This window comes from Gracilinanus agilis, chromosome 4 (assembly GCF_016433145.1).
Source record: "Gracilinanus agilis isolate LMUSP501 chromosome 4, AgileGrace, whole genome shotgun sequence".
NCBI classification, from domain to species: domain Eukaryota; kingdom Metazoa; phylum Chordata; class Mammalia; order Didelphimorphia; family Didelphidae; genus Gracilinanus; species Gracilinanus agilis.
The window spans coordinates 99642384-99668824 of NC_058133.1; the positions used below are offsets into that span (position 1 = coordinate 99642384).

Consider the following 26441-nt stretch of genomic DNA (forward strand, 5'->3'; position numbering starts at 1 on the left):
ATGACCTCATTATTGAACTGAAACTGTTCTCTTCAATGTTATCAATAATCAAATTATCACATGTAATGGCCTTTTCTCAAACCTGATCCTTCTCGATCCCTTTGTAGTCTTTAACTCTGTTGATCACCCTCCTCACCTTGATACTCTTCTCTTTAGCTTTTCATGGCACTGCTCTCTCCTGATTTTCTTTCTCCCTCTCTGACTACTTCTTCTCTGTCTACTTTTCATGCAGGTCATGTCTATTAACCATAGGTGTTCCTCAAGGGTATGTTTTCAGTCTTCTCTTCTTCTATATTATTTCACTTGGTGACCTCACCAGCTCTCATGTATTCAATTCAGATCTACTTGTCAAGGTCTGACTCTAACCTCTCTCCTGAACTCTAACATCTCTAACAACCTTTCAGACATATCAAACTGAATGTTCTATAGACATCTTAAACTTATCAAGTCCAAAGAATTCATTATTTTATCCTCCAAACCCATCCCTCTTCCTATCTTTCCCATTACTGTTGTGAATACTACTCTCCTCTTAGTCACCCAGGTTCACAACCTAGTTGTTAAACCCTTTGTGCCTTACATTTCTATTCTCCATATTCAATATGTTGCCAATACTTATTGATTTTCAAATATGTCTTCTTTTCTCCTACCACCATACTTCTACTCTGATCCAGGCTTTAATTACATCAAGTCCAAACGATTTCATTATTTTTCTAGCCACTTCTGCCTCAGGTTCCTCCCTACTCCAGTCCTTTCTCTACTCAGCTGACAGATTGATCTTCCTAAAACATAGGTTTGACCATGCCACCATTCTGGCTCCTTATTGCCTCTGGGATCAAACACAAAATTCTCAGGCTTTGAAAGCCTCTCATAATTTGTTTTATTCCTACCTAGTCCCCCCCCCCCCCCCTTTCTTCTCTCCACATACTTTGTGATCCAACAACACTGGTCTCCTTGCTGTTCCTTGCATATGACATTCTGTCTCATTACACTGAATATTTTCACTGTTCTTCATTCTTGAAATGCTTTCCCACATTATCTTCACCTTCTAGTTTCCATGACTTCCTTCAAGTCTCAGCTAAAATTCCTATTCTCTGCAAAAAAACCTTTCTTATTCCTCCTTAATCTTAGTGCCTTCTTAGGGCAGCTAGGTGGCTCAGTGGATAGACAACCAGTCCTGGAGATAGATCCTGGGGTCAAATCTGGCTTCAGATATTGCCTTTTTGTGTTACCCTGGGCAAAATCATTTAACCCTAGTTCCATAGCCCTTACTGTTCTTCTGTCTTGGAACTGATACTTAGTATCAATTTTAAGACAGAAGGTAAAAGTTTTCTTTCTCCCCCTTTTTTTAATCCCTTACCTTTCATTTTAGAATTGATTCAGTGTATTGGATCCAAGGCAGAGGAATGATAAAGGCTAGGCAATGTGGGTTAAGAGCCTTGCCCAGGGTTACATAGCTAAGAAGTGTAAAAAGCCAAATTTTAACCCAGGAATTCCCATCTCTAGGACTGGCTCTCAATCTACTAAGCTACCTAGCTGGTCCCAGAAGGAAGGGTTTTTAAAAAAATCTTAATGCCTTCCCTCTGATGCTACCACTCCCATTTATCCAATATATCTTGTTTGTATGTAAGCATATTTACATGTTTTCTTCCCCATTAGAATGTGTACAAGGGCCTGTTTAAATTTTTTTTTTATTTTTTCCCAAATTACATGTAGATACAATTTTCAATAATTGCTTTCTGACATTTTACAGTCCATGTTCTCTTTCTCCCTACCTTCCTCCAATGTGATATGGACAGCACATATGATATCATATAATACAATACATATTTCCATGTTATGTTGTAAAACAAGGCATATATTGCTTACACTAGAGAAAAATTAATGGAGTAAATAAAGTGATGAATGGTATTGTGAATATAGGATTAACTTTCTCCTTGTCTATTTTTAGCTAATCAAATCAAGAACTTAAAGTACCCCTACTTACAATTAAGTATGAGAGTTCAAATTGTGATAATTAGATTAAGTCTAGACTTCCCATCTTTAGATTTAATCATAAAAGGTGAGAACACCTCCTCTTTTTCACCCTTATAGTAGTCACTTACTAGACTAAGCTCACACCTCCAAAGGCCACTGCCCCTCCCCTTGGGCAATGCTAGGCAAACTGAAAGACTGCCATTGTTTTCTGTGAAGAAGGAGTGACAGGAAGTGAGGGGAAGTGACAAGGAAAACTGAAGCATAAAAGAAGAGAGCAGCATGGTCTAGCATTCATTCCCTTCTTGGCCTTTGGAGAGACTGGTTCCAGAGGTTCCTTTCCTGGCTTGAAGGAGACTTTTTTCCTAGATCCCCCAGATCCTAGAACCAGGAAATTCACATGGAGACAGTCTTGGGGAAGCCCTGCCCTGGCTGAACAAGACTTTACTTGAGAAAGGCTGGTAGGCTTGTTAGGAATCTGTCTCTTTTTACATTTACACTTTCACTCTTCCCTTCTCTTTGTAAACAAAAGCTACTAAAAGTAATTTTGATTTAAGCTATAATATTTTTAAATTGATGACCATAATATTACTTTATAACTCTCATATTTAGTATAAAACCTAAGTTTAAACTCTTACAATATATTTCAATCTGCATTCAGATCCCATCAGTTTCTTTTCCATCATAAGTTCTTTAGGGCTGTCCTGGATCCTTGCATGGCTGATGTTAGGTCATTCACAGATGATCATACTTTATTGCTGTTACTATGTATAATGTTCTCCTGCTTCTGCTCACTTCACTTTGTCATATCACTTCATATAAGTCTTTCCAGGTTTTTTTTGTGATTATCTTCTTTGTCATTTCTTATGGCACAATAGTAATTAATTACAATCATATGCCACAACTTGTTCAGCTATTCCCCAATTAATGGAATCCTTTCATATTCTAGGTCTTTACTACCACAAAAAGTGCTGCTACAAATGTATTTTGTACAAGTAGATATTTTTACTCTAATTTTATCTCTTTGGGATGCAGACCTAATAAAGGTGTTGCTGGGTCAAAGGGTATGCACATTTTTTTAAACCTTTACTTTCTGTCTTAGAATCTGGACTAAGTGTGACTTCCAAAGCAGAAGAGTGGTAAGAGCTAGGTAAATGGGATGAAGTGACTTGCCCAAGGTTATACAACTAGGAAGTATCTGAGGCCAGATTTGAACCTAGCACCTCTCATCTCTAGACCTGGCTCTCTAACCACTGAGTCACTGAGCTACCTGTATCCATGGTTTTATGGTCCATTAGGCATGGTTTCAAATTGCCCTCCAGAATACATTATCAATTCATAGTTCTACCAATCATGTTTTGGTATCCCAATTTTTCCACATCTTCAACATTTGCCATTTTCCATTTTTGTCATATTAACCAGTCTGATAGGTGTGAAGTGGCTTTTCAGAGTTGTTTTAATTTGCATTTTACCAAATAATAGTGATTTTGGAGCATTTTTCCATATAATTAAACATAGTTTTAATTTCTTCATCTGAGAATTACCTTTTTAAACCCTTTGAGTATTTGTCCATTGGGAAATGTTTTGTATTCTTATCAATTTGATTCAGTTCTCTTGATATTTGAGAAATGAGGCCTTTTTCAGATTATTTGCTATAAAGATTTCTTCAGTTTTTGTTTCTCTTCTGATCTTAGTTGCAATGGTTTTGCTTGTGCAAAATCTTTTAAAATTTAATATAATCAAACTTATCCATAGATCTGACAGATAAATGATTCCATGCTCCTCAGACTTGTTTATGCTATCACCCTTTATTTCTACATTTTGTATCCATTTTTACTTTATGTTGGCATATGATGTAAGATAGTGGTCTGTGCCTTGTTTCTGCTATACTGTTTTCTAGTTGTTCCAGCAGATTTTTTGTTTTTTAATAGTGACTTCTTCCAAAAGCTTGTATTTTGGGGTTTGGCAAACACCAGGTTACTATGGTCATTTTCTACTGCATATTGAGTGTCTAATCTAATCCATTCATCAACTACTCTATTTCTTAGCTAGTACCAGATTGTTTTGATGAATGCCTCTTTATAATACTGTTTGAGATCTGGTACAGTTAAGCTACCTTCTTTCCTATTTTTTCCCATTAATTGCCTTCATACTCTTGTCCTTTTGGTCTTCCTGATGAATTTTATTATCTTTTTAGTTCTAGGAAGTAATTTTTGGGTAGTTTGACTGTATTAATACTGAATAGATAAGTTAATTTAGCTAGAATTATAATTTTTATTATATTGCTCAGCCTATCTATAAGCAATTAATTTTTTCCAATTGTTTAGATCTGACTTTGTATGAAAAGTGCTCTGTAGTCGTGATCATGTAATTCCTGGGTTTGTCTTGGCAGGAAGACTCTCATTTTATAATGAATATGGTTATTTTTTTTAAACCCTTGTACTTTGGTGTATTGTCTCATAGGTGGAAGATTGGTAAGGGTGGGCAATGGGGGTCAAGTGACTTGCCCAGGGTCACACAGCTGGGAAGTGGCTGAGGCCGGGTTTGAACCTAGGACCTCCTGTCTCTAGGCCTGACTCTCACTCCACTGAGCTACTCAGCTGCCCCTTGAATATGGTTATTTTAATGCTATTTCTCTTTCTATCTGTTGCAATTGGACTTTATTGGTAGAATAGAGAAAATATTGATGGTTTATGTGGATTTATTTTATATCCTTCAACTATATTATTTTTTTTTGGTTGATTGTTTAAGCATTCCATCATGTCATCTGCAAAAGAATGATAGCTTTATTTCCTCATTGCCCATTTAAATTCTTTCAATTTCTTCTTCTCTTACTGTGATAGCTAGCATTTCTAGCACAGTACTGAATAGTAGTGGTGATAATGAGTATCTTTGTTGTATTTCTGACCTTCTTGCAGAAGGCCCAAAGGTTGTATTTACTTTTATTTGTATCCTCAGTGTTTAATATAGTTCCTGACACATACTAGGTGTTTAATAAATATCATTTGACTGACTGATATGATAAGCTAATTCAAAATTTTTGACAATCACCATAAAAAATGGAAATTAAATAGAACAATTGTACTATTTAAAAGACAAAAGTGCCAAATTAAAGTTGTTAGCAACAGATCTGACTGATCAGTAGCCTTTTTTTTTTCAGTTTCAGGGTTGGCATGGAATGAGGCTATTTTAGGTCTTTCATTAGTTAACAGATGACACTTTAACTTAGCCATAGAATAGAAAAGAACATTTAACATGGATACACTGCCACTGAGTCTGGGTGGACCAATCCCATTCTATGCTCTGTGTTTTCACCTCCCCTTCCTAGAGGACAAATTTCCATTGAGAGAAAACCTCCCCTATAAGGTCTTTAGCATTAATGGTCAAGTTTTTCTGTTTGATTCGTTTCATTTTTGTTGTTCAGACCTTTCATTCAAGTCTGACTCTTTATGAGTCCATTTGGGGTTTTCTTGGCCAAGATACTAGAGTGGTTTTCCATTTCCTCCTCCAGCTCATTTTACAGATGAGGAAACTGAGGCAAACAGGGTTAAGTGATTTGTCCAAGGTCACTTACCTAATTTGAACTCAAGTCTTCCTGATGCCAGCCCAGGCACTTTATTCTCTGCAATGGCTGTGAGACTGAAGTGTTCTATAACAACTTACCATTTGGGTGGATTGTACCCAGAAGGTGGAATTTAATTTTCCTTAAGGGGTATCTGGTGTAGAAAGCTATTGGGGTCTACATGCATTTATATTTATCATATAAATATCCTTTAGGATGTCACCATTGCTCCTGCAGATGCCATATAATGAGCTGGCTGCCATGGAAACTTAATTTTAGTTAAATTTACAAAATACTTTGTCTTTAAAAATCTCCCAATTCAATTAAAAATTGAATAGTTTCTGAAAAGAGGCTCTGCATTGGTACAATGTAGATCCTATCCTCAGAAGCCTCTGCTCCAAAGAATGAGCAAGTTGCTGTTTGACTTGTATTATTAGCATGATCAAAAAAACAATCAATTGAGGAAGAGTTTTGTTGCCTTTCTTGAGGAAGTAACTAGGTGAACACCTGTTGTGGGGGAAGTCAGACAGAGAACCGAAGAAGAAAAGGAATAAGCACTTATATAGAGCCTACTATGTGCAAGGCACAATGCTAAGTGCTTTACAAATATCGCATTTGATCCTCATAACCACCCTGTGAGGAAGATGGAGAAACCCTAGCAGATAATGAGCCTTGTCAGAATAGTTAATTAATTAGAATAGTTAAAAACTAGCTGTATTCTTGGTGCTGTGCTAGATGCTAGAAATACAAAATAAAAGTGAAAGCAATCCTAATATCCCATGGCCATGGCTTCACAGTTCTATAATCATGCACAAATCACTTAGTCCTTTCTGAGTCTCAGTTTTCTCATCTGTAAATTGGGGATAAACATATCTGTCAGACTTACCTGACAGGCTTCTGAGGTTCAGTTGAGGTAGTATATGAAAAGTGCTTTGTAAAGCTTAAATTTACATCAAAATACTCATTTTTAATTAAATCACTGATCTACTGATTACATAACCATATGACTTACATGCATTCCCTCATCTCCATCACCTAGAATTCCGACTTGCCTTCAAAACTAAACTCAAATACCACTTCTTTCAGGAGCCTTTTTCTGATCTCTCTAGCTGCTAGGGTCTTGCCACCTAAAATAATCTATTTCCTTTGTATGCCTATCAATGGATTGTTTGACATAATTATATTGTTAGCATGATAAAAATAACAAGACACTGAGAATTTGGGACACACAGTTCTACAGTATCATTTCCAAGAAGTCAAGAGCCAATAGGCTAAATCTGTGTTCTCTCACCAATTGGTTAGCAGTCACACATACCTGTCCTGAGTCTCAGCCTTTTTATCCATCAAATACTGAGAATTTGCTGGGATTTTGACAGCATTTATCAGAAATATTATCTGCATCAAAAGAAACATTCTTTGGAGAGTTAAAAAAAAGTACTGTCCTTTCGTAAGAGAAAAAGGATCCCTTTAAAAGGGCCTCTTACTTCATCTTAGAGACTCAAAATGGCTAGAATTAAGGAAGTAAGATGTCATTGCACTGACTTTGAACGAGTCTCTTGACTTCCTGGAAACAGGACTCTACAATATTTTTTTGAGAAGTAGGTAAAAACGAATCTGACATCACTACCTAGTAGTGCCTTGTAGCTAGCAAGTGGTTAGTTGAAGGGTAACAGAGGAAATTGCTCTCTGACTGATAAGACAACCCAGCAGAGTATGTGTTCTTAGTATTTTATTTCTGATTCTCTTTTGTGGAGAAATACTTTTTTTTTCTAGCAATAACAATTATTTTCCTTTTCAGAAGGACGCATGCTGTTTCGTTAGGATACAGCTGATTCCCAGATATAACCATGTTTTTGTGGTTTAAACTCTTGACATTTGGCTTTGCGTTTCTGGACACTGATATCTTTGTCACAGGTATGTTCTTGGCTGTTGATGATTGCTTGTTTGGATTTTTCATTTTGGGGAATTTTAAAAAAGATGTGTATAACTAATAATGAAAAGATAAATTTGCAGTGACTGTCAAGGTAGACTTAGTAACTTGGAAATAGGCAATTTCAGCTGCAGAGATGCCAAAGTTCCTGTAGAGAACTTGGAGGTTTATCTTGGGTGACAAAGTACAATGCTTCTATTGGAAAAGTATATATATATATATTTTAAAATCACAATTAAAAGGAAAACAATGTCTTTCTCAATTTTTACCTATTGCTTTAGGCTCTTAGAAAAATATAACAAAAAAAGGCTCTATACTTTCTCAATGCCAGATTTTAGGTTTTTATTATTAATATTTTAAAAATTAGACATGTTTTTCTTTAAACTTCCACAATATATTCTATGTCCTGCTTTTGTGAATCTATATAGAAAGGCTTTGGTAGCATATAAGCCACTCCCTGGTTTCAGCCCATGAATTTGCTTCCTCAAATTTCGATGACTCCTCTCAGCATTTTACTGAATGCCAAATTTATACGATGATGTGGAATCATATGTCGGTGTTAACCTTCTATCGATTCCTATGACTAAAGAGTTTTCACATGCAGGTTTTAGTATCACAGGAAAGTCCTGGATGAACTTGGGCAAATATTTTTCTGCTGTGGCAACCGAGGAGCCAACACCCTTCCTGGATATATTGGTGAACTTGAGATGTCAGACTTGAAAAGAAGAGATGAGGAGACATTGAGTCTTAAGAAGGCAAAAAACTCATTTTCTACAAAAAAATATTTCAGATCATTTTGATTTACTCTATTTCCAGAAATAGTTTTGATTCAATTATCTGAAAGCTTGAGATTCAAATTCATTGCAGGGTTGTGGACTGGATATTTTATCAGCATTTTTCATTCTAGCGTGATTATATTTCTGTTAGTCACAAAGATGGTGGGAGAATGTTTGGGTTTTAGGGTTCTTTTGTGTGACTTGGTTAATACTAACTTTAGAAAGTGATTCTTTAACTAGTTAATATAAAGCTGATATTTTGGGAGCCTCCTAATAAAGTAAGTGGAGAGAATTATTTGTATTCTCTTCTGCTTTCATTTTGAAATCTTTTTGTACTCCCCTCTCATCTCCTTTCTTCAAGAAAGGCAGCTCAGCAGCTACTTCCTGAGGCCATTCCATTGTCATTTCTACTTTGTCTAGCATGAGGGAATACAGGAGGAGGGGAACCTGGGATGGAGTTTTTCTTGTGATGCTAGATTTTGTTGTTCTCCTCTGTGCTTGGATAGCAGCATCTTTTAGTTTGGAACTTTCCCATCTACCTACTATCTATGTCAATGAGAAGGTCTCACTGATTAGCAAAAAACCGGATAGTAAGGGTTTGGATTCTTTGGTAGTTTCAATGAAAGTGAAATAATAGAGTATCTTTTTCTTCTCCCTAAATCATAATACATTTTCATTTCTATAAACTTTGCCCCTGTAGTCTGTCTTGCAAACAATAGAATCCTTTTATTGGAGAAAACAAAATTTCATTTTTAAAAGATATTATGTTTTTAGTGATGTTTTGTGTGAAAATAAGTTTTATTTTTAAGAGAAACTATTTTAATAAGGTCATAATATTATTTATAGTAGGTGTTAGAATATTTGATATATTTTAGATCACTAAGGATCAGGAACTTAGTCCTTTTGCCTTTTGCAGGGTCAAGCATAGTACCTTGCTTATATAAACAATCAAATCTTTTTAAGGAATAAATTAATAATTAGTGAACATACATATATGTATGCATTATGTAATATACATGTACAATATAATACATGTTACAAACACATATATTTATAACATTGCAATAAATAAAGTTGAAACATTGAATGAAATCAATTGTTACCATCAATACGTATCGCCATCCATGTTGTGTGGTATTTTGATGATCTGACTGCAGAATTTCACTAAAAATGTCAATATAGAGTATTTCAAGTATATGGCACTGATAACGTAGGGAGTTATTACATTTTGTGTATTTTTTTCATAAAGCAACATCTTAAATGAAATCTTCATGATGGAATATTCTGACTGAAACATGAATTTTGCATTTCATCAGTATTTCAGTTGTTAAAATTGACAAATATTTAGCGAAAGAGATAAAGAAGAGAAAACATTTTAAAATTATGAATTTAGAGGTAGGGATCATATAAAAATGTTTTTTTTAAGAGGAAAGATAAGTAAGTTATCCAGTACCGAAAGTGTTACAGAAGGAAGCAATCTAGAAAAATTTGTAACTTTCAGAAAGTCCTGAATCGTTCTTGCTGCAGCCCAATCACTGTCCATGTATTACAATTATTGTATGGCCTCAGCTTAGCCACCATCTGAGACCCAAACAGAAGTTTTAAATTCAATCTGGAGAGATTTCTTCTCCAGACATAATTTTTTATTTTGGATGACAAGCTAATGGGAAAATTGCATTTGTTTTACAGAATGTGCTAAACTAGCTTTGTTAAAATGAATGATAGTGAGGGATGTATCTACTAACATTATTTGGAAAGATTAATTAGAACTTTGTATAACACATATATCAAAAGCTATTTTTTCAGACAATATTCCATTTTCAGTAGTCTTCTCATTCTGTATGCCTGTTTTGATGTTAAAATATATATTTAAATAGACATGAACATTTCATCTCTAAACTTAAAAGACAAGTGTTTTTTATGCTCTTAAATTATTGTGGGAAACATATTTGAAACTTTGCTCCTTTCTTCCTTCGATCCCCTTTTTCTTTCCTTTCTGCCATCAATCAACATGCACTTATTAAATATTTTAGTAGTTCCTACAGCCAAGGAATTTTCCTCCCTTCCCTCTTTCTTTTCCTGCTTCTTTTCTATTTTTCCTTCTTCATGTGGTTTTTGATTCCATGAAATTCAGTTCTGAGAAGTTCCAAGATTTTAGCACTGGGTTTAAAGGATACAGTGGCACTCACTTCTAATGAGGAAGACTATATTGATTAGTTTTAATATATAAAAGAACAGACAATAGTTAAAAATGAAAATGGAAGTGCTTAAGGCCACAAAGCTCAAGAAATGTGTTAAAGATTTTTTTTTTTTTAATTCTTAACTTCTGTGTATTGGCTCTTAAGTGGAAGAGTGGCTTGACCAGGATCACACAGCTGGGAAGTGTCTGAGGCCAGATTTGAACCTAGGACCTCCCATTTCTAGGCCTGACTCTCAATCCACTGAGCTACTCAGTTGCCCCGGTTAAAGTTGACCTAATGAGCATGAAAGATTTCTCTCTGGTTCAGGGAATGCCTGAGGAAATATTGGCAGTCATGTCTTTTGCTTACATATACTTTCTCCTAAATGTTCTGGTTTTTTTTTGTTGTCTCTGTTTTGTTTTGTTTTTCCTGAGAAAGAAAGTAGATAGTTTTAAAATTTCTGGACAACTCTGATGGAAAAATTTTATTTTTGAAGGTGGAGTAAGAGAAAGGAATTCTTTGGAAGATGCAGTTGGAGACAAGGACCATTTCTACATAATGTAAAGAAAATAAATTCTCAAAAATGAGAATGAAAGATATGGTTGTGGATGATAGTAGTATTACAGATGCTTCAGCAGTTTTTTCATAATAAGGCATTTTCATAGGTTAAGGCAAATGGAATATTAGAATGATAAAGAACATTAGAGACATTGTTGTCTAATTTTTTCCTTTTCTAGATTTGAACTTTAATATTTGGAAGGATCAGAATGTTGGTCTATCCAATTGCAACTGAAGATACTTATAGGGAAAGATGGTAGAATATGGAGAAAGGCATTGGCATTCATTTCTAACTGTAGCTTCTTCCTGGAATAAATATTTGCCTTGTCAATTTGCTTTGTCAGACTTTTTCTCCTTGGACTACCTGTAGCATTTGATTCTGTGGGCCATTTTCTTTTTCAAAAATCCTTAGCTTAGTTATTATTATTATTTTTTGAAAACCCTTATCTTCTGTCTTAGAATTGATCAGTTCCAAGAAAGAAGCGTGGCAAGAGCTAGGAAACTGAGGTTAAGTAACCTGCCTAGGGTCACATAGCTAGGGAATGTCTGAGGCCATATTCAAACTCAGGATCTCCCATCTCCAAGACTGGCTCTGTATCCACTGATTTAAGATTTTCCTTATTCTTACCTCAAACCTTTCGAGTAATATCTTTCACAATTTTCCTATGTTGAAAATTGTCTTTTCCCTGAACATTATGGACATTCTTAATACTGTCTCTATACTTTCTCTCTCATCCTTCTTCTTGCCTAAAACCCTCATTTCTTAATTTTCTGAATCTCACCCATCCTAAAAAGACCAGCTCAAATCCAGCCTCTTCTCTATAACCATGTTCAACACTCTTACAAGAAATTTTCTGACATTCTATAGCACACATTCTCTTTCTTTTTTTTTTTTTAAACCCTTAACTTCTGTGTATTGGCTCCTAGGTGGAAGAGTGGTAAGGGTGGGCAATGGGGGTCAAGTGACTTGCCCAGGGTCACAGAGCTGAGAAGTGTCTGAGTGCGGATTTGAACCTAGGACCTCCCATCTTTAGACCTGGCTCTCAATCCACTGAACTACCCAGCTGCCCCCTATAGCACACATTCTCAATGCTACTTATTTGCCATCATGTGTGTTATCTTGTTATGGATATATATGATTTTTAGCTACAATGCAAGTTTCTTGAAGACAAGAATGCTATATATTTCCCCACATACCTCACAGAATCTAGCAAGTACTTATTTATTAGCTGGTTAAATTCAGCTACAGGATTTAAAAGAGAGAAATAGTGTGAATGCCAGAATTTAAAAGATGAGCTAGAGATTAGCCACTCCTTTTTTCTTCCTTCCCATTATTTAATCCTGTCCAAAATTTAAGCTTCCAATCAATCATCTGTGAAGAGTAAGTCTTCCCTGATGTCACTGGAGGCCTGCAAGCAAAGTAAAGGTGAGGGAACAGGCTATACAAGATGGTGTCTGAGACTTCTTCCAATTCTGACCATTTTTTAATTTTCTGATCTCAGTACATAAGAGTTCTCTTCTTTTTCTAAAATATTGTTCATTTGATTTATTTTGTAATTATCATATATTATCTTATATAATCATTTGTCTTTTTATGCATATATCATGGCACCTTATATAATAAAATTATATATAATAAATGTTGATTGGTTGATCCTCAGCTAGATTTTAACCTCTTAAAGTCAGGGACTATGTCTTGTACACCATTATTTTCCCAAAGTCAAGAACAATACCACATATAAGAAATGCTCAACAAATGTTTGTTTTTAAAAGAAGGGCATGAAATAAAAAGAAAGGTCTAGAGGAGAAGAAAGAAGGGAATGAAGAAGGGAAACATAAAAGAGAAGAATTTAAAAAATAGTAGGGAGGTTGGGAATAATTGAAAATATATTAACAGCTAAGTGGCTCAGGGGATAGAGAACTAAGTCTATAGATGGGAGGTCCTGGGTTCAAATCTATCCTCAGATACTTCCTAGGTGTGTAACTCTGGGTAAGTCACTTAACCCCCATTGCTTAGCCTTTACTACCCTTTTGCCTTAGAATCAATAAATGTATTGATTCTAAGAAGGAAGATAAGGATTAAAAAAAAAAAAAGAAAATATCTTAACATGATTTTTTTTTTTACTAGACCTGTGATTTCACTGATATAGAAACCTCCCTTGGCAAGAGGACTGACTAGTATTAGGGTCCTGGGACATTTTTGTTTGCTTGGTTGGTTTTTTGGATTTTTGATCTGCAATATGATAAAGCCATAACCAACAATACAAGACTGGTTATGCTGCTGTTGCCTTTTTTAAAGTAATCAGTTAAAAATTTGACTTTGTGATCACTCTAAACTTAGCTGGCACAGGGGATAGAGTGCTAGACTTGGAGAGAGGAAGACCTAAGTTTAAATTCAGTTTTGGACACTAGCTGGGTGATCCCAGGCAAATAAGATACTTGTTTGCCTCAGTTTCTTCATCTCTAAGGTGGTGATAATAACAATAGCACCTTCCTCTTAGAGTCATTCTAAGTAAAAAATGAGATAATTTTTGCAAAGTGCTTAGCAAACCACTACATTAGTACTATTCAATAGTCTTTTTACAAGAGTTTCTCAAGCTGTTGAGAAGTTATGACTTGCCACTTATAGAATCAAGAAGTGTTGGAGGTGACCTTTCTACACAAGTTTTCTTTATTCTTTATTCCTTACACTGTTTCCTTTTAACAAGTGAATACTCCAAAATCCCCTGATTTTTCCTCTTCCACTTCCTGTTTTCTTTATTACTTTCCTTCACATCTGGAAAATACTCTTGTTTGTTGGCAGTTTATTTTATTAGTTACTGACTTAAAGTTTCCTTGGCATTAGGAAGCCCAGGTCTATCGATAGAATTAATTAGACTCATTTTATTGTTGAGATCCCTAGACCATGGTATTAGTGCTAATGTCTTTTATTCATTTTCTAGATGAATAAGAGAGGAAAAAATGTACCAGGCAGGAGCAAACAATGAGTGGTATCCTCTGTACTTTGTGAGGAACCCACTTTATGAGCACAAGACATAGATTTAGATTTAGACATAGATTTGTCACTAAGTCAAATCGTTAATTGATTACTTTAAAAAGGCAATAGCAGCATAACCAGCCTTGTATTGTTAAGGCTTTATTATCTTGCAGAACAAAAAAAACCCAAAAAGCCAACCAAGCAAACAAAAACCTCCCAAGACCCTAAAGCTAGCCAGTCATCTTGTCAACTTTTGAAATTAGTCACAAAGGAACCAGGTCAGAAAGTATAGAGGCTTAATCTACTCTCATATATCACAGGCCCAGTCAACACTTAAAAAATGGGGGAAAATAATAAAATATTTGCCGTTAACTCTAATTTTTCAATAAAGTGCTAAATGTGAATTCATGGACCTTAATCTCAAATTCTGACTGCTAATTACTACCTAAATAATGTGGGCAAGTTACTTTCTCTGACTCCAGTTCTTCTATAAAATGAGAGGATAAAAATAGGAATTTTAAAGGTTCTTCTTAGCTCTGGATCTGCGATCCTGATTTATAATACCAACAAAAAGTTGAGGCTGAACTCAACTTGAAGCATATCCATTGTCATCACTACCCTGAACCTTAAATGATAATGGATTGTCACCTGTTCACTACTGAAAACAATTGACAATGAGAGGAACAGCCAAGAAAATTTCACATCCAAACTTGTTGAACCCCACACTCTTGCTTCAAATGCCACACTCTTCACAGTACAGCATGCAGTTCTATAGATGTGACTGGACAAGTTTGCTAATGAACATTAGTTGCTCATTTTTCTATTGATTCACTGCACTAGACAATTCAATCTAAGCTGTTCTTGTGATGTTATGTTACAGAGGCCATCTTGGCAGAGCCAAAAACACAAATGACACCAAAACAACCCAACGAATGCTTGGGAAATTCTCAGCACAGTGTAAAAAAAAAGTCAACTATCCCTGACTTTTTATTTGGAACCTTGATGCTCTGGTTGCTTCTTATTTAAGGAGCTGAAACATCTTTATCTGAAACAAATCTGAATTTGACTTACATTTGCAACTGACAAGTTTCTAAAAAGCAACATAAGCATCTTTTTAAAAAATCTCAAAACCTCAAATGAAGTTCTAACATCAAAACCATTTTGTCCCTTGAACTGACAGTGTGGATGACCATGAAACAGGCTTCCTTCCAAAACTGAGACATAACAGGTTAGAGTGAAAAAAATTTGACATGATGTTTGCAGGGTCTTTTATTGCTGTAAAAATTGAATTTGGTGTTGGTCATCAATTTCCTCGTCAAATTACCTGTGTATTTTTGCAAGGTAGTAAGTCTCATTGAGGTTTCTAAAATGGATGATATTGTCTTTCTTCACTAACCTTCCATTCCATTCCTTTTCTCTTTCCTCTGTTCTTTCTGTGTCTCAGCCTCTCCCCTAAAAGAATTGGAAAGGAACAAGAGAATCTGAGATCTCATCTCTACTTTGTCACTAACTAGTTGTGGGATCTTTAATTAAAGGATTTCAAACTCTCTGATTCTAGCTTTCTCATCTCTGAAGTCTAAGATTAATATAATCTCTAAAGCTCATTCTATTTCTATTCCATGATTCTATGATACTATTTTGAGCTATCTCAGAAGATGAAAATTTGAAGGGATAAATATAAATTCTTACATTTTGGAGTTCAAAAAATAAACTCTACAAGTAATAGTTAGGGGAAGGGAAAAGTGAGATGGCTTAGTGGATAGAATACCAGATCCGGAGACAGGCAAGTCAAGGGTTCAAACGTGCCTTCAGACACTAAGTTGTGTGACTTTGGACAAGTCACTTAACCCCAATTACCAATTCTTACCACTCTTCTGCCTTGGAATTAATACTCACTAAGTATTGATTTCAAGGCAGATGGTAAGGTTTTTTTTTTTTTTCAAAGTGATGGATGAATAGGTAGATAGCAATTCATTAGAAAAGCATCTGGGCCACTGAATGGTCTACAGACAGACCCATGAATCAACAGTGTAATCTGGAAGTCAAAAATAAATGTGATCATAGGCTGAATTAGAGCTATTTAAGCTCTATACTTACATATACTGGTGGTGTGACCCTGGAAAAGTCATTTAACCTCTGTCCCAGGCATCTCTCCAAGACCTATAAATTCCAGAGTAGTTGTGTATTTATGTAGGTGGAGAGGGAGTCTCTTCCCCAGAAGTTCCTTGTAAATGAAATTATAGGACCAGATCAAAATAATACCAATAAGAATTACTCATATTTATGTGGCACTTTATGATTTTCAAAAGGCTTTCCTTAACAATAAGGAATATAAGTAATATAAGTAAGATAGACAATGTGAATAATACCAAATTAATGAAAGATATGTGTGATATGATCTGTGAATAGTCACACAGATAACGAGGATGTTTTCAGATTCAGGTGTCCTGACTTGAGGTCCAGAAATCTATCCATTATATCATGTTGCTCCTCAAGCACTATGGTGCTACTCATTTAAAAGAAATATAGTTCCCAGGACTAAGGAGGACCTATTGGTCCCAATGCCTTTGCCCCTTTCAGTAAATATCTAAAATGTTCAATTTTGGGTTTCACCTTTAGGAAGGACATCCAGAAAAGGGCAGCCAGGATAGTTGTTCAAGTCATGAGAGGCTGGTTGAACAAACCTGGGATAGCTAGTATGGAGAACAGAAGACAAGGGCAGGAGGTGGTGTCAAGATAGCTAGCTTCAGATATTTTAAAAACTGTCATGTGATGAGGGATTAGACTCATAGTTTGGCTCCAGAAGGTACAACCACAGAGCAAAGTAATGAACTGATACTTGGTGAAAGAAAAACATTTGCATGGTTGATCTCAGAAAGTAGCAAGATCTCCCCTCACTGGAGGTATTCAAAGATTAGATAGCTACTAGCTGGTCATGTCATAGAGGAAGTTCTGGTTCAGGAATGGTTTGGATGAGGTGATCTTGGTATCCGATTCTAAGAAACTAATCACTTAATCTTTTTTGTTCTCAGTTTCTTCATCTATGTTATTCTGTCATTTCATTCATGTCTGACTCTTCATGACCTCATTTAGGATTTCCTTGGCAAAGATACTGGTGTGGTTTGCCATTTCTTTCTCCAGCTCATTTTACAAATTAGAAAATGGAGGCAGAGTTAAGTGACTTTTCCAGTGATGAATATCAAATTTGAACTTGGGGATGATGATTCTTCCTCTCTGAAGGCCCCAGCTGTACTTCTTCATCTATAAAATAAGAACAACTACCTCATGAGTTATTTTGAAGAACTGAAATAATGCAAATTACAAAATTTGCAAATTTTTATAGCATTATAGAACTTGAGCTCTGAATTTATGAGTTTTTATGATTCTATAGACTGGATTCTATTGTACCAGAAATGGTAGATGAGGAGGACAAAGCCTCAATGAGACAAATCAATAAGCTGATCTTGGTATCAGGATGAAAACATAGTAAGATCATTAATTCTGGCATTCTGGGTATTTGTACTCATCTTAATCAATAAAGAAGTATTTAAAATATTGGTTGTGGACCTATGTTAAGATTATTTTTATTGTAGTTTTTAATATAATATTTTGTTTTGTTTTTGAGCAGCTATTGATATTTTAGTTCCAAATGTTTAATCCTCTGTGGTATTAGGTAGTGACAGAATAATTTTCTTTTCCTTCAGCACATTTCTTTTCTCATAACACGCTTCTTGTTGGGTTGCCTTACATCAATGTATTTTCAGTTGCCTTGGTTGCTTGGGCTTCTAATGTATTTTCTATGGAAGGACATCTCTCAATTCTCTTGCTCTTTCTCATGCCCTCACACAAGTTCTAGAGAATACTATGTTTGGACTGGTTTGCTATCTTACTTTTTTTCTCATGGGGATATGTGGGAAGGTGCACCAATAATTTTCCTTAAACTACTTCTTCCTGTTTTAAAATCATTGTAAAATGGTACCTGTGTCATGCTTCCTTGCAACCTTAATAGGTCTTTCCTCCACATGCTCTCCAGCTACTCTTTCTTTCTAACAAACCAGTCTAAAGCAAGATGCACTGGTTCTCTTTCCACTATGTGGTTCGTTTAAATATCCTGCTGGAATTGTTGTTACCATTGAGTGCCACTCATTTTGGCCTTCTGGCACCCCTAACTCAGTAGTAATTGACTCAGAGGGCAGGACCCTACTTAGGCTTCCTTTTACTTCAGAGTCCTACAATATGCCAGTGTTACTAAGATAGATTTTAAAAAAGGTGCCCATCTGCTTGCTAGAAAGAGTTACCTCACCTGGGTGTTCTTTATGCCAATGAAATTGTAGGTCCGTTGACCACCCCTTGTAAATCTTAGGTCTGCTGTATTTCTACAGCATTTACTTCATAGTCATGATGGACAACCAGCATAGTCTCATGCCCATAGTAGGTGTTTTATGACTGTTTGGAGAGTAGTTGTTGGTAACATGAGACAAATTTCCCAGAAAATATATTGAATAAAATTCAGTGCAGCCAGAATTTATTAGTTATCTACCATGTGCAAAGTGCTGAGGATCCAAAGGTAAAATGAAAGATAGTATATGAACTCACAAAACTAAAAAGGTACCCGAATTTGTAATTATAAAGTATTTAGCAGCCACCCCTGCTAAACTATATATTAAAGTTATCTTCAATACAGCATACCAAATCAACAGTCATCTAGCCTCTATTTAGTCTTCCAAAGAGGGAAAACCTACCACCTCTTAAGATAGAACACTGTACTTTTAGATAACTCTAATTATTGGGAAATTGTTTTCCTGACAGAAAGCCCAATATGGCCTCTTTGCAGTTCCACCCATTTTGTCTAGTTCTGCCCAGTGGGGCCCAAAAGACCAGACCTATCCATCCATTCTTCATATGATAGAGCTTAAATACTGCACTATAACTATTAGTAGCCATCTATGAGTTTTCCTGTCTCCAGGCTAATATTTTACCAGATTCTTATGGGCAATGGTTAAGTCTCTTCACTATTCCGAACCCAGAGAAAGGTTCCTCTAGATACTTTCCCACTTACTTAGCCATGAGACTCAGAAATGATTACAGTACTGCAGATACAGTGTAATGATGCTAGAGTGCTGTGGCACTATTATCTCTTTTCTGAAAGTTATGCTTTTCTTAATGCTATGCAATATCATATATATTTTTAGTTGCCACTATACTACTGGCTCACACTGAGCCTGAAGTCCACTGAAACACCCAGATCTTTTCTTTTTTTTAAATAACTGTTGTCTAACCATGCCTCCCCTATCTTTATTTCTGAAGTTAATCTTTTGTCCCTGGGTGCAAGACTTAACATTTATCTCTAATGAATTTCATTTTCTTTTTTTAACATTGGGCTTAATCTTCTAGACTTTGTATCTTTTTTTTTTTTTTTTTAACCCTTACCTTCCGTCTTAGAATCAATGCTTGGGTATTGGTTTTAAGGCAGAAGAATGGTAAGGTCTAGGCAATGGGGGTTAAGTGACTTGCCCAGGTTCACACAGCTAGGAAGCTTCTGAATCCATATTTGAACCTAGGATCTCCCATCTCTGGGCTTGACTCTCAATCCACTGAGCCACCAAGCTCCCCCCTAGACTTTGGATCTTGATTCACCCAGTATAAAAAAAAAAGCAAAAATTCTATACTTGCCTAATTCTGATTAAATTACAGGTTCATATATGTGTCTACATATACATATATATGTTTGCATGAAACCTTGTGTCTCTATATTTTATGTGTATGTATATGTGTATATACATATGCATATATATTATATACATATGCAAATATTACCAGATTTAGATGTAGCAGTGGATAGAAAGCTGGCCTTAGAGGGGAAAAGACCTCATTTTAAATATCACTACTGATACTGTGACCTTAGGTAGGACACAAAGTCTCAGACTCCCAGTGTTCTAGGCAATCTAAGACATCTATGTATCAATCTATCATCTATCATTTTTTGTGTGTATACATCAGTAGTAGTACAGAGCTAGAGGCTGGATCTATGATTTCATTGGCATAATGGAAACTCCCCAAAGAGGAAACTATTTTAACAGTCAAGATCTTTTACACTACCTGCCCCACCTGCCTTTGGAAAAAGGTGTTATTGATAGAAGACAGGAGAAGCAGAGGGATTTAGAGCTAACCAACTCAGAAAAAGAAAATTGAAGGCAAGGGAGAAAAACATAATTCTTCTTCTTCTTTTTTTTAATCTGTACCCTTGATTTAAAAAGTGGTGGGAGGGGCAGCTGGGTAGCTCAGTGAATTGAGAGCCAGGCCTAGAGACGGGAGGTCCTAGGTTCAAATCCGGCCTCAGACACTTCCCAGCTGTGTGACCCTGGGCAAGTCACTTGACCCCCATTGCCTACCCTTACCACTCTTCCACCTATAAGTCAATTCACAGAAGTTAAGGGTTTAAAATTTAAAAAAATAAATAAATAAATAAAAAGTGGTGGGAACTGGCATTATGAAAATGATAAAAACCCAGGTAGACTGAAAAATGATTAGTAACTTAGAGTCTTAAAGAATTGTCAGGGAATCTAGTGGCTTGCTTATGGTCACCAAGCTAGTATGTATTAGAGAGTCAGGACTTGAAACATGGTCTTCTTAATTCCAAAGCCAGCACTCCATGACACTATACCTTGTCACTTAACAATATCATTTTTCTCTGACCCTCCTTTCCCAATTTCACACTCCTCCACGTCCCCCATCATAAATTGGACCATTGGTATTGATTTGGATGGAAACTAGGCTCTACTTTTGGTGACTTTAGTTGGACTCTAAAAACCAAACTAAATTTACTCAAAGCAAAGTAACAAGGGAAAATTATTAAGCACAGAAAGCAATTCTTTTGCTTTGGAGTAAATGAAACAGATTTTTTTTTAAACAATTGAATTGTTTTTGAGGTGATATGAAATGAAAGCCTGAAATACTTACCCAAATAATCTAGATTTTATTCTGATTAAGTAGAGGAGGGTAACTTGACCTTTACTAATCACTTTAATCATGGAAAAAATGGAAGTTTTGATTTGATTCTCAGAAATGTAGATGCCAGATAATCTTTCCTAAACCATCCAACTGAACTTTTAGAAGATTCATATGAAAATATCATTCAGTCTATGTTAACCACTACAAAGACTGTTGTTAAGTATTCAGAGTATACAATGAATGTCTTAATTGTTGAGTGATTTGATAAATGTAGGTTGATAATCCATGTTCTTAGTTCCCTCCAAAACTTTTCCTTTCACTCAAGGCCCAAAACATAATAATTAAGACCTTATATTTTAAGAGAGCAGAAAAGAGGAAGAACAAGATAAGAAGGGGCAAAGGGCAAGAAGAACCCAGGTCAAGTCACTTTACTCCTTTGGGTCTCAGTTTCTTATTATTGAGAGGAGAGATTTGAAAGAGATGATTTCTGATTGTATTAGATGAAATCTAGATATAATCAAAGATTTTCTATGTTTCTATGGCCAGAGAAGAGATAAAAAAATGTCACTTTACAGCAACTAACACACAGTTTTAAGGAAATCTCCCATCTATAAAGGCAAAGAGGGAAATGAAAAGTTAAAAAAAAATAATGTTTATTTGTTGTGATTGATTGCATTGGTAGAAATATAGATTATTCCCAATAATAAATTATACCCATAAAATGGTACCTTTTGAAATAAAAAAGAAATAGGTATACTTGCAAAGTAATTCTATATAATCACTATATACAATTATTTAGAGTAAAATTTTAAACTTTAATTTTAAAAAGATGTTAAATGCTTTTACTAAACTCAATCTCATTTGATTCTCATAAAAATCCTAGGCGGTAAGTGCTACTATTACCCTCATTTTCCAGTTGAGGAAATTGAAACAATGGTTAAGCAAATAATGGTAATTAATCTGCCATATTCAAATATTTCAAAATTGTCAGGCTGGATTTGAACTCAAATTTTCCGGACTCCAGGCCATAGCACTCTATTTGGTGTACCACCAGAAGTCCCTGACACATTTTACTCCATGGAATCCTATCCATCTTTCCTCTGAATTATTTGAGATATATTTTCCCCAAATCTGGAGTGCATAACAGTTTTCCTTTTCAAGAACAGACTAGGATGAAATGTGTGATTCTCTTCAATGTCCCTACCATTTCCCATTAGTAAAAACTAGTTCTCTGCTTGTTGGTTCTTTCACTTTTAGATAGATTAAACAGTCACAAATAAGCAAAGAAGCACATCCTTTGGCAGAGAGTGCTACACACAATGTTCTATTAAAATTTCCTACCATTAACCATTTCAGGTAACTAGATGACACAGTGAATAGAGTGCTGGACTTGGAGTCAGAAAAACCAGAGTTTAACTCCTGACAAATACTTCCTATTTGAGAGACCCTGCAGACCTGACTGCTGTCTGCCTCAGTTATCTCATATAAAATGTAGATAATAGACTCTACATCCTAAAGGTGTTGTGAAGATAAAATGAGGAGGATTTGTAAAGCACTTTGTAAACCCTAAAGAGTTACATAAGTACTTTTTATTATAAAACACTACATAAATGAACTCATGACCCTTTATTTGTGACCTTCCTCCCCCCCCCCCCAATTTCTTATCTATTTCTTCTTTTTGTCTTGGTGGTCTACATTTCTTCTTAGAACATGTTTCCTGGGTCAATGGGGGATGTAGACTCTAAGCAATCACCCTAATGCAAATATTAATAGTAATGGAAATTTCTTGATCAATGACACATGTAAAACCCAATGGAATTGCTTGTTGGCTATGGGAGGAGGGGTGGGAGAAGGGGAGGGGAAGAATATGAATCATGTAACCATGGGAAAATACTCCAAATTAATTAATTAAATAAAAATTCTCAAATAAAAAAAAGAACATATGTTTCCCCTTGTCATTTCTAGGGTTTTTTTTTTTACATTAATAAAGCTTGCTGATAGACAGTAGTCCCCATCTCCTTTTTTTATTTAGATATCTTGATTTCTTTTGGATAAAATATACCTTTCAAGACCCACAATCCAGTCACTGGTTTCATTCTAACAAGTCATTAGTACCTTTGAGGTCAAATTTGCCCCCTTGCACTGGAGTTTCTAGTTCCTCATTTGTTGCCTAAGCATTGAACATTTTCATAAAGACAATGCATTTGACCACTGGTTTTATTCTTGAATTTCATTTCATATAAATTTGTATGTCCCAGGTGTTGTTTTAGGAAGACATTAGACCACTTTATTACCACTTCAGCTGCCTTGATACTTCAAGAATGGAATCACCAACTAATACTGCTCTTCTCTTTCTCCCCTCTCCCTTATAGGTTAGTCTCTTATCCGAAAATTTCTATAGCTTCCCTTGATAATTTTTAAGAGCATAAGCAGTGCCTTCCTAAAGAACATACAATGCTCTTATTTAGGAAGAGTCTTGAATCAATTATTTTATTTTATTTAAAAAAACCCTTACCTTCTGTCTTAAAATCAATACTCTGTACTGGTTCTTAGCCAGAAGAACTATAAGGGCTAGGCAATGGAGGTTAAGTGACTTGCCCAGGGTCACACAGCTAGAAAGTGTCTGAAGTGAGATTTGAATCCAGGACATATTGTCTCTAGGACTGGCTCCCAATCCACTAAGTCACCTAGCTGCCTCCTCAAATGAATTTTAAAGCTCTAGATTTACAGGAGCCATTTTTCTTTACTTAATTATCTGTGTAACACTCATCCATTCTCTATCATGTCTTCCCTGCTTCACTTCAGAAACTTTTTTTTTAAACACATGGAAGCCTTACTTCTTCCTTTAGGAACCTTTCATTTCCCTAAAAACCTAGAACTTAGAGGGTTATTCTTTTAGTACTTTACCTTCTTCTCTAGTAAACTCAATCTACATTTGGAACACAGATAACAGTTTTAGAAATATAAATATTATACACTAGATGCAAGCCATTGCATGACTTCTACTCTCCATCATGGTTGCCATTTTGAGCTTTGTCCCTTGAAACTGCTTATGGATATATAGATATACTTGGTTAAAATTTTTCACAGCTAGTTAATAATTTAAAAAAATAATGTCTTCAATTAAGAACTTGATGTATCCAGTACATTTGCTTAACTATCTCATTCTCTCATCTGTCTTTCCTTATTTCCTTTGTCTTGCCAACTATACTTTTCTTCTCCTTGAATGGATCAACTTATCCCCAATCCTCTATATTTTCTTTTAATATTCCTTAAATGTTTTTTATGTCCTTAATTATTCATGATTTTATTTTTCTTACTAACCAAAAATAGAATATCAACTTTTTTCTGGTTTCTTTAATTTCTTTCCCCCAAAGTTTTTTCTAAACTTAACCTCAGACTAGTCCAAACTCCTCCAAGTCACCTACACAATTTTCCTTCTGTTTATTGAATTCATAGCTATCTCTCTTCTCTTAATTCTTCTCTTAAACCTTCTCCTATTAGAGATAGAAATTGACTTTACTAATTATATTTATAATTTTGTATCAAAGAAAAGTAAACAACTCTCCATGACACTTGGACTTGGAGTATGGGGTGGGGGGAGGGGACATGAGTGTGGATAATTCAAATTAGCCAATAATCCAAATATCATTTATAGTTACCTTTGAAATATATTTTTTGTGCTCATATCATATCTGAGTAGAGATGGGCATACCAGATATTCTGGGAATTTACTTTTGACACAATAATAAAACCACATTGTAAGAACCTGACTCAGAAGGAAATAGTTCCATTCCCTCCTTAATAATCAGACTGTCACTAAGTGAAGACTTAAACAGATTTTCAAAGGAACCTCTGTTCCAAGAGTTTCCTTGCTGGGCCACAAGGCTGTGTGCCAAGTTAAAAAAAAAAGAATGAGAGAATACATTAATATGCTAGAAAGAAAGTCAATATTTAGATAGGTGCTTGTAAATTAAACAGCAAATTTTGCTGAGGGTAGATTGAGGGTAGACAAAGTACGAGATCATCAAAAAAGTTTACAGTAGGAAAGAAAAAATACACAAACCCAAAAATCAGACATAACCATTTTCTAGCTGTGATGGCTTTGACCATAAATAAGTAGGAAGCACTTACCTATGGTTTCAAAGGTGAAAGCTTAATCCACCCAAATCTTCTTATATCTTAGAAAATCAGAAATCATGTCATTTATAGGCAGGGTACCAATGCAGGAATAGTATTTCTCTGTCATCCATTGATAACAGGCAGAAGAGTAAATGATCCTGAGTCTACCCAGAGGGCCAGAAGATATTGGGATCATCACAAGGTAATAGATGAAGGATTTCTCTGTCTAGGTTATGGGAGCAGGTTACCATATTCTTCAAAAGAACTTATTCTCCTTCGTCTGAGGATAGGAAACAGTATCATATTAAGGATAGCTGGGAGGCCTGGATAAAAGAGTTCATTGGGAATGGATAGCAGAGAGCCTCCAGTTGGCAATCCTAGAAGTGGAAAGTTAGACAGAAATGCAGGGAGGACTTCAAAGGCAGTGAAATAAGAACAATAAAAATCAGGAGTTGTGAAAATGTGAAAGCCATCACATTCAATTTTTTAGACAGCACCAGGACAACCAAAAATAATCTGAATTCACATCAAACCCTTAACACATACATAAAAGAAAGTTTCTTTAATTGGCCACTTTGTAAGAAGAGAAAAATATGTTCAAATTCCAAAGGAGTCCATGGTAACTTTGGGGGCTTGCTTTAGAGGTAAATATTTTCTTATAATCAGTCTGTACAAAGGAAGGTTTTGTGTATATTACCTTTTGATTTTTATTTGAGAACAGATGATTCTTGAAGCTCCAGAGTAAATGAGGAGATATTTGTATTGGTCTGAAAATAAAAATACAGAAACTTTCTTCCTCCTCCTCTTTCTTTTTAAAGCAAATGTAACAATATCTTCCCATTTCTTTTCACAAGATATGTAACCAGCATATAGGTATAAAGGAAAGAATGCATGGGGAAATCAACTTTATTGGCTTAAAATCAGGTAGAGGAGCATAGGATCTCAACTCTTAAGTCTTGAAAGTCAGTGTAGGGAAAGGAAGCTAAATGAAAACATATCCTCTTGTAAATTATTATTGTAAATTATTATTGTTATTAGGCACTGTGAGGCAATGGATAGATAGTTGACCTTGGAATCAGGAAGGCAGTTTCAAGTCAATATGCCAGGCATATGGTAACTTGCTCCCATGAACCGAACATGGTTCATGGGAGCAGTGTATCATATTCTTCAAAATATTTTATTTTCCTTCCTCTGAGAATAGGAAATAGTGCCATATTAAAGGTAGCTGTGAGGCCTGGATCAAAGAGTTTATTGGGAATGGCAAGTGATTTAGTATTTCTAAGTAAGTCATTTAATATTTCTGTGCTCTAAAACCATAAATGAGTATTATTGTTTTTTAGTTATGACTCTTTGTGAATCCACTGGGGGTTTTCTTGGTAAAGATCCAGGAGTGTTTTGACATTTTTTTGCCCAG

General features: G+C 35.4%; 1 protein-coding gene across 1 annotated transcript in view; it reads left to right on the top strand.

The window, feature by feature from the left end:
* The first annotated feature begins 7380 nt into the window (after window positions 1–7380).
* PTPRC (protein tyrosine phosphatase receptor type C) overlaps window positions 7381–26441 on the top strand; it is a 140804-nt gene continuing 121743 nt past the window's right edge. The window contains exon 1 of the mRNA XM_044674914.1: window positions 7381–7447. Within this exon, the coding sequence (XP_044530849.1) occupies window positions 7381–7447 (67 nt within the window). The remainder of the gene's footprint in view (window positions 7448–26441) is intronic.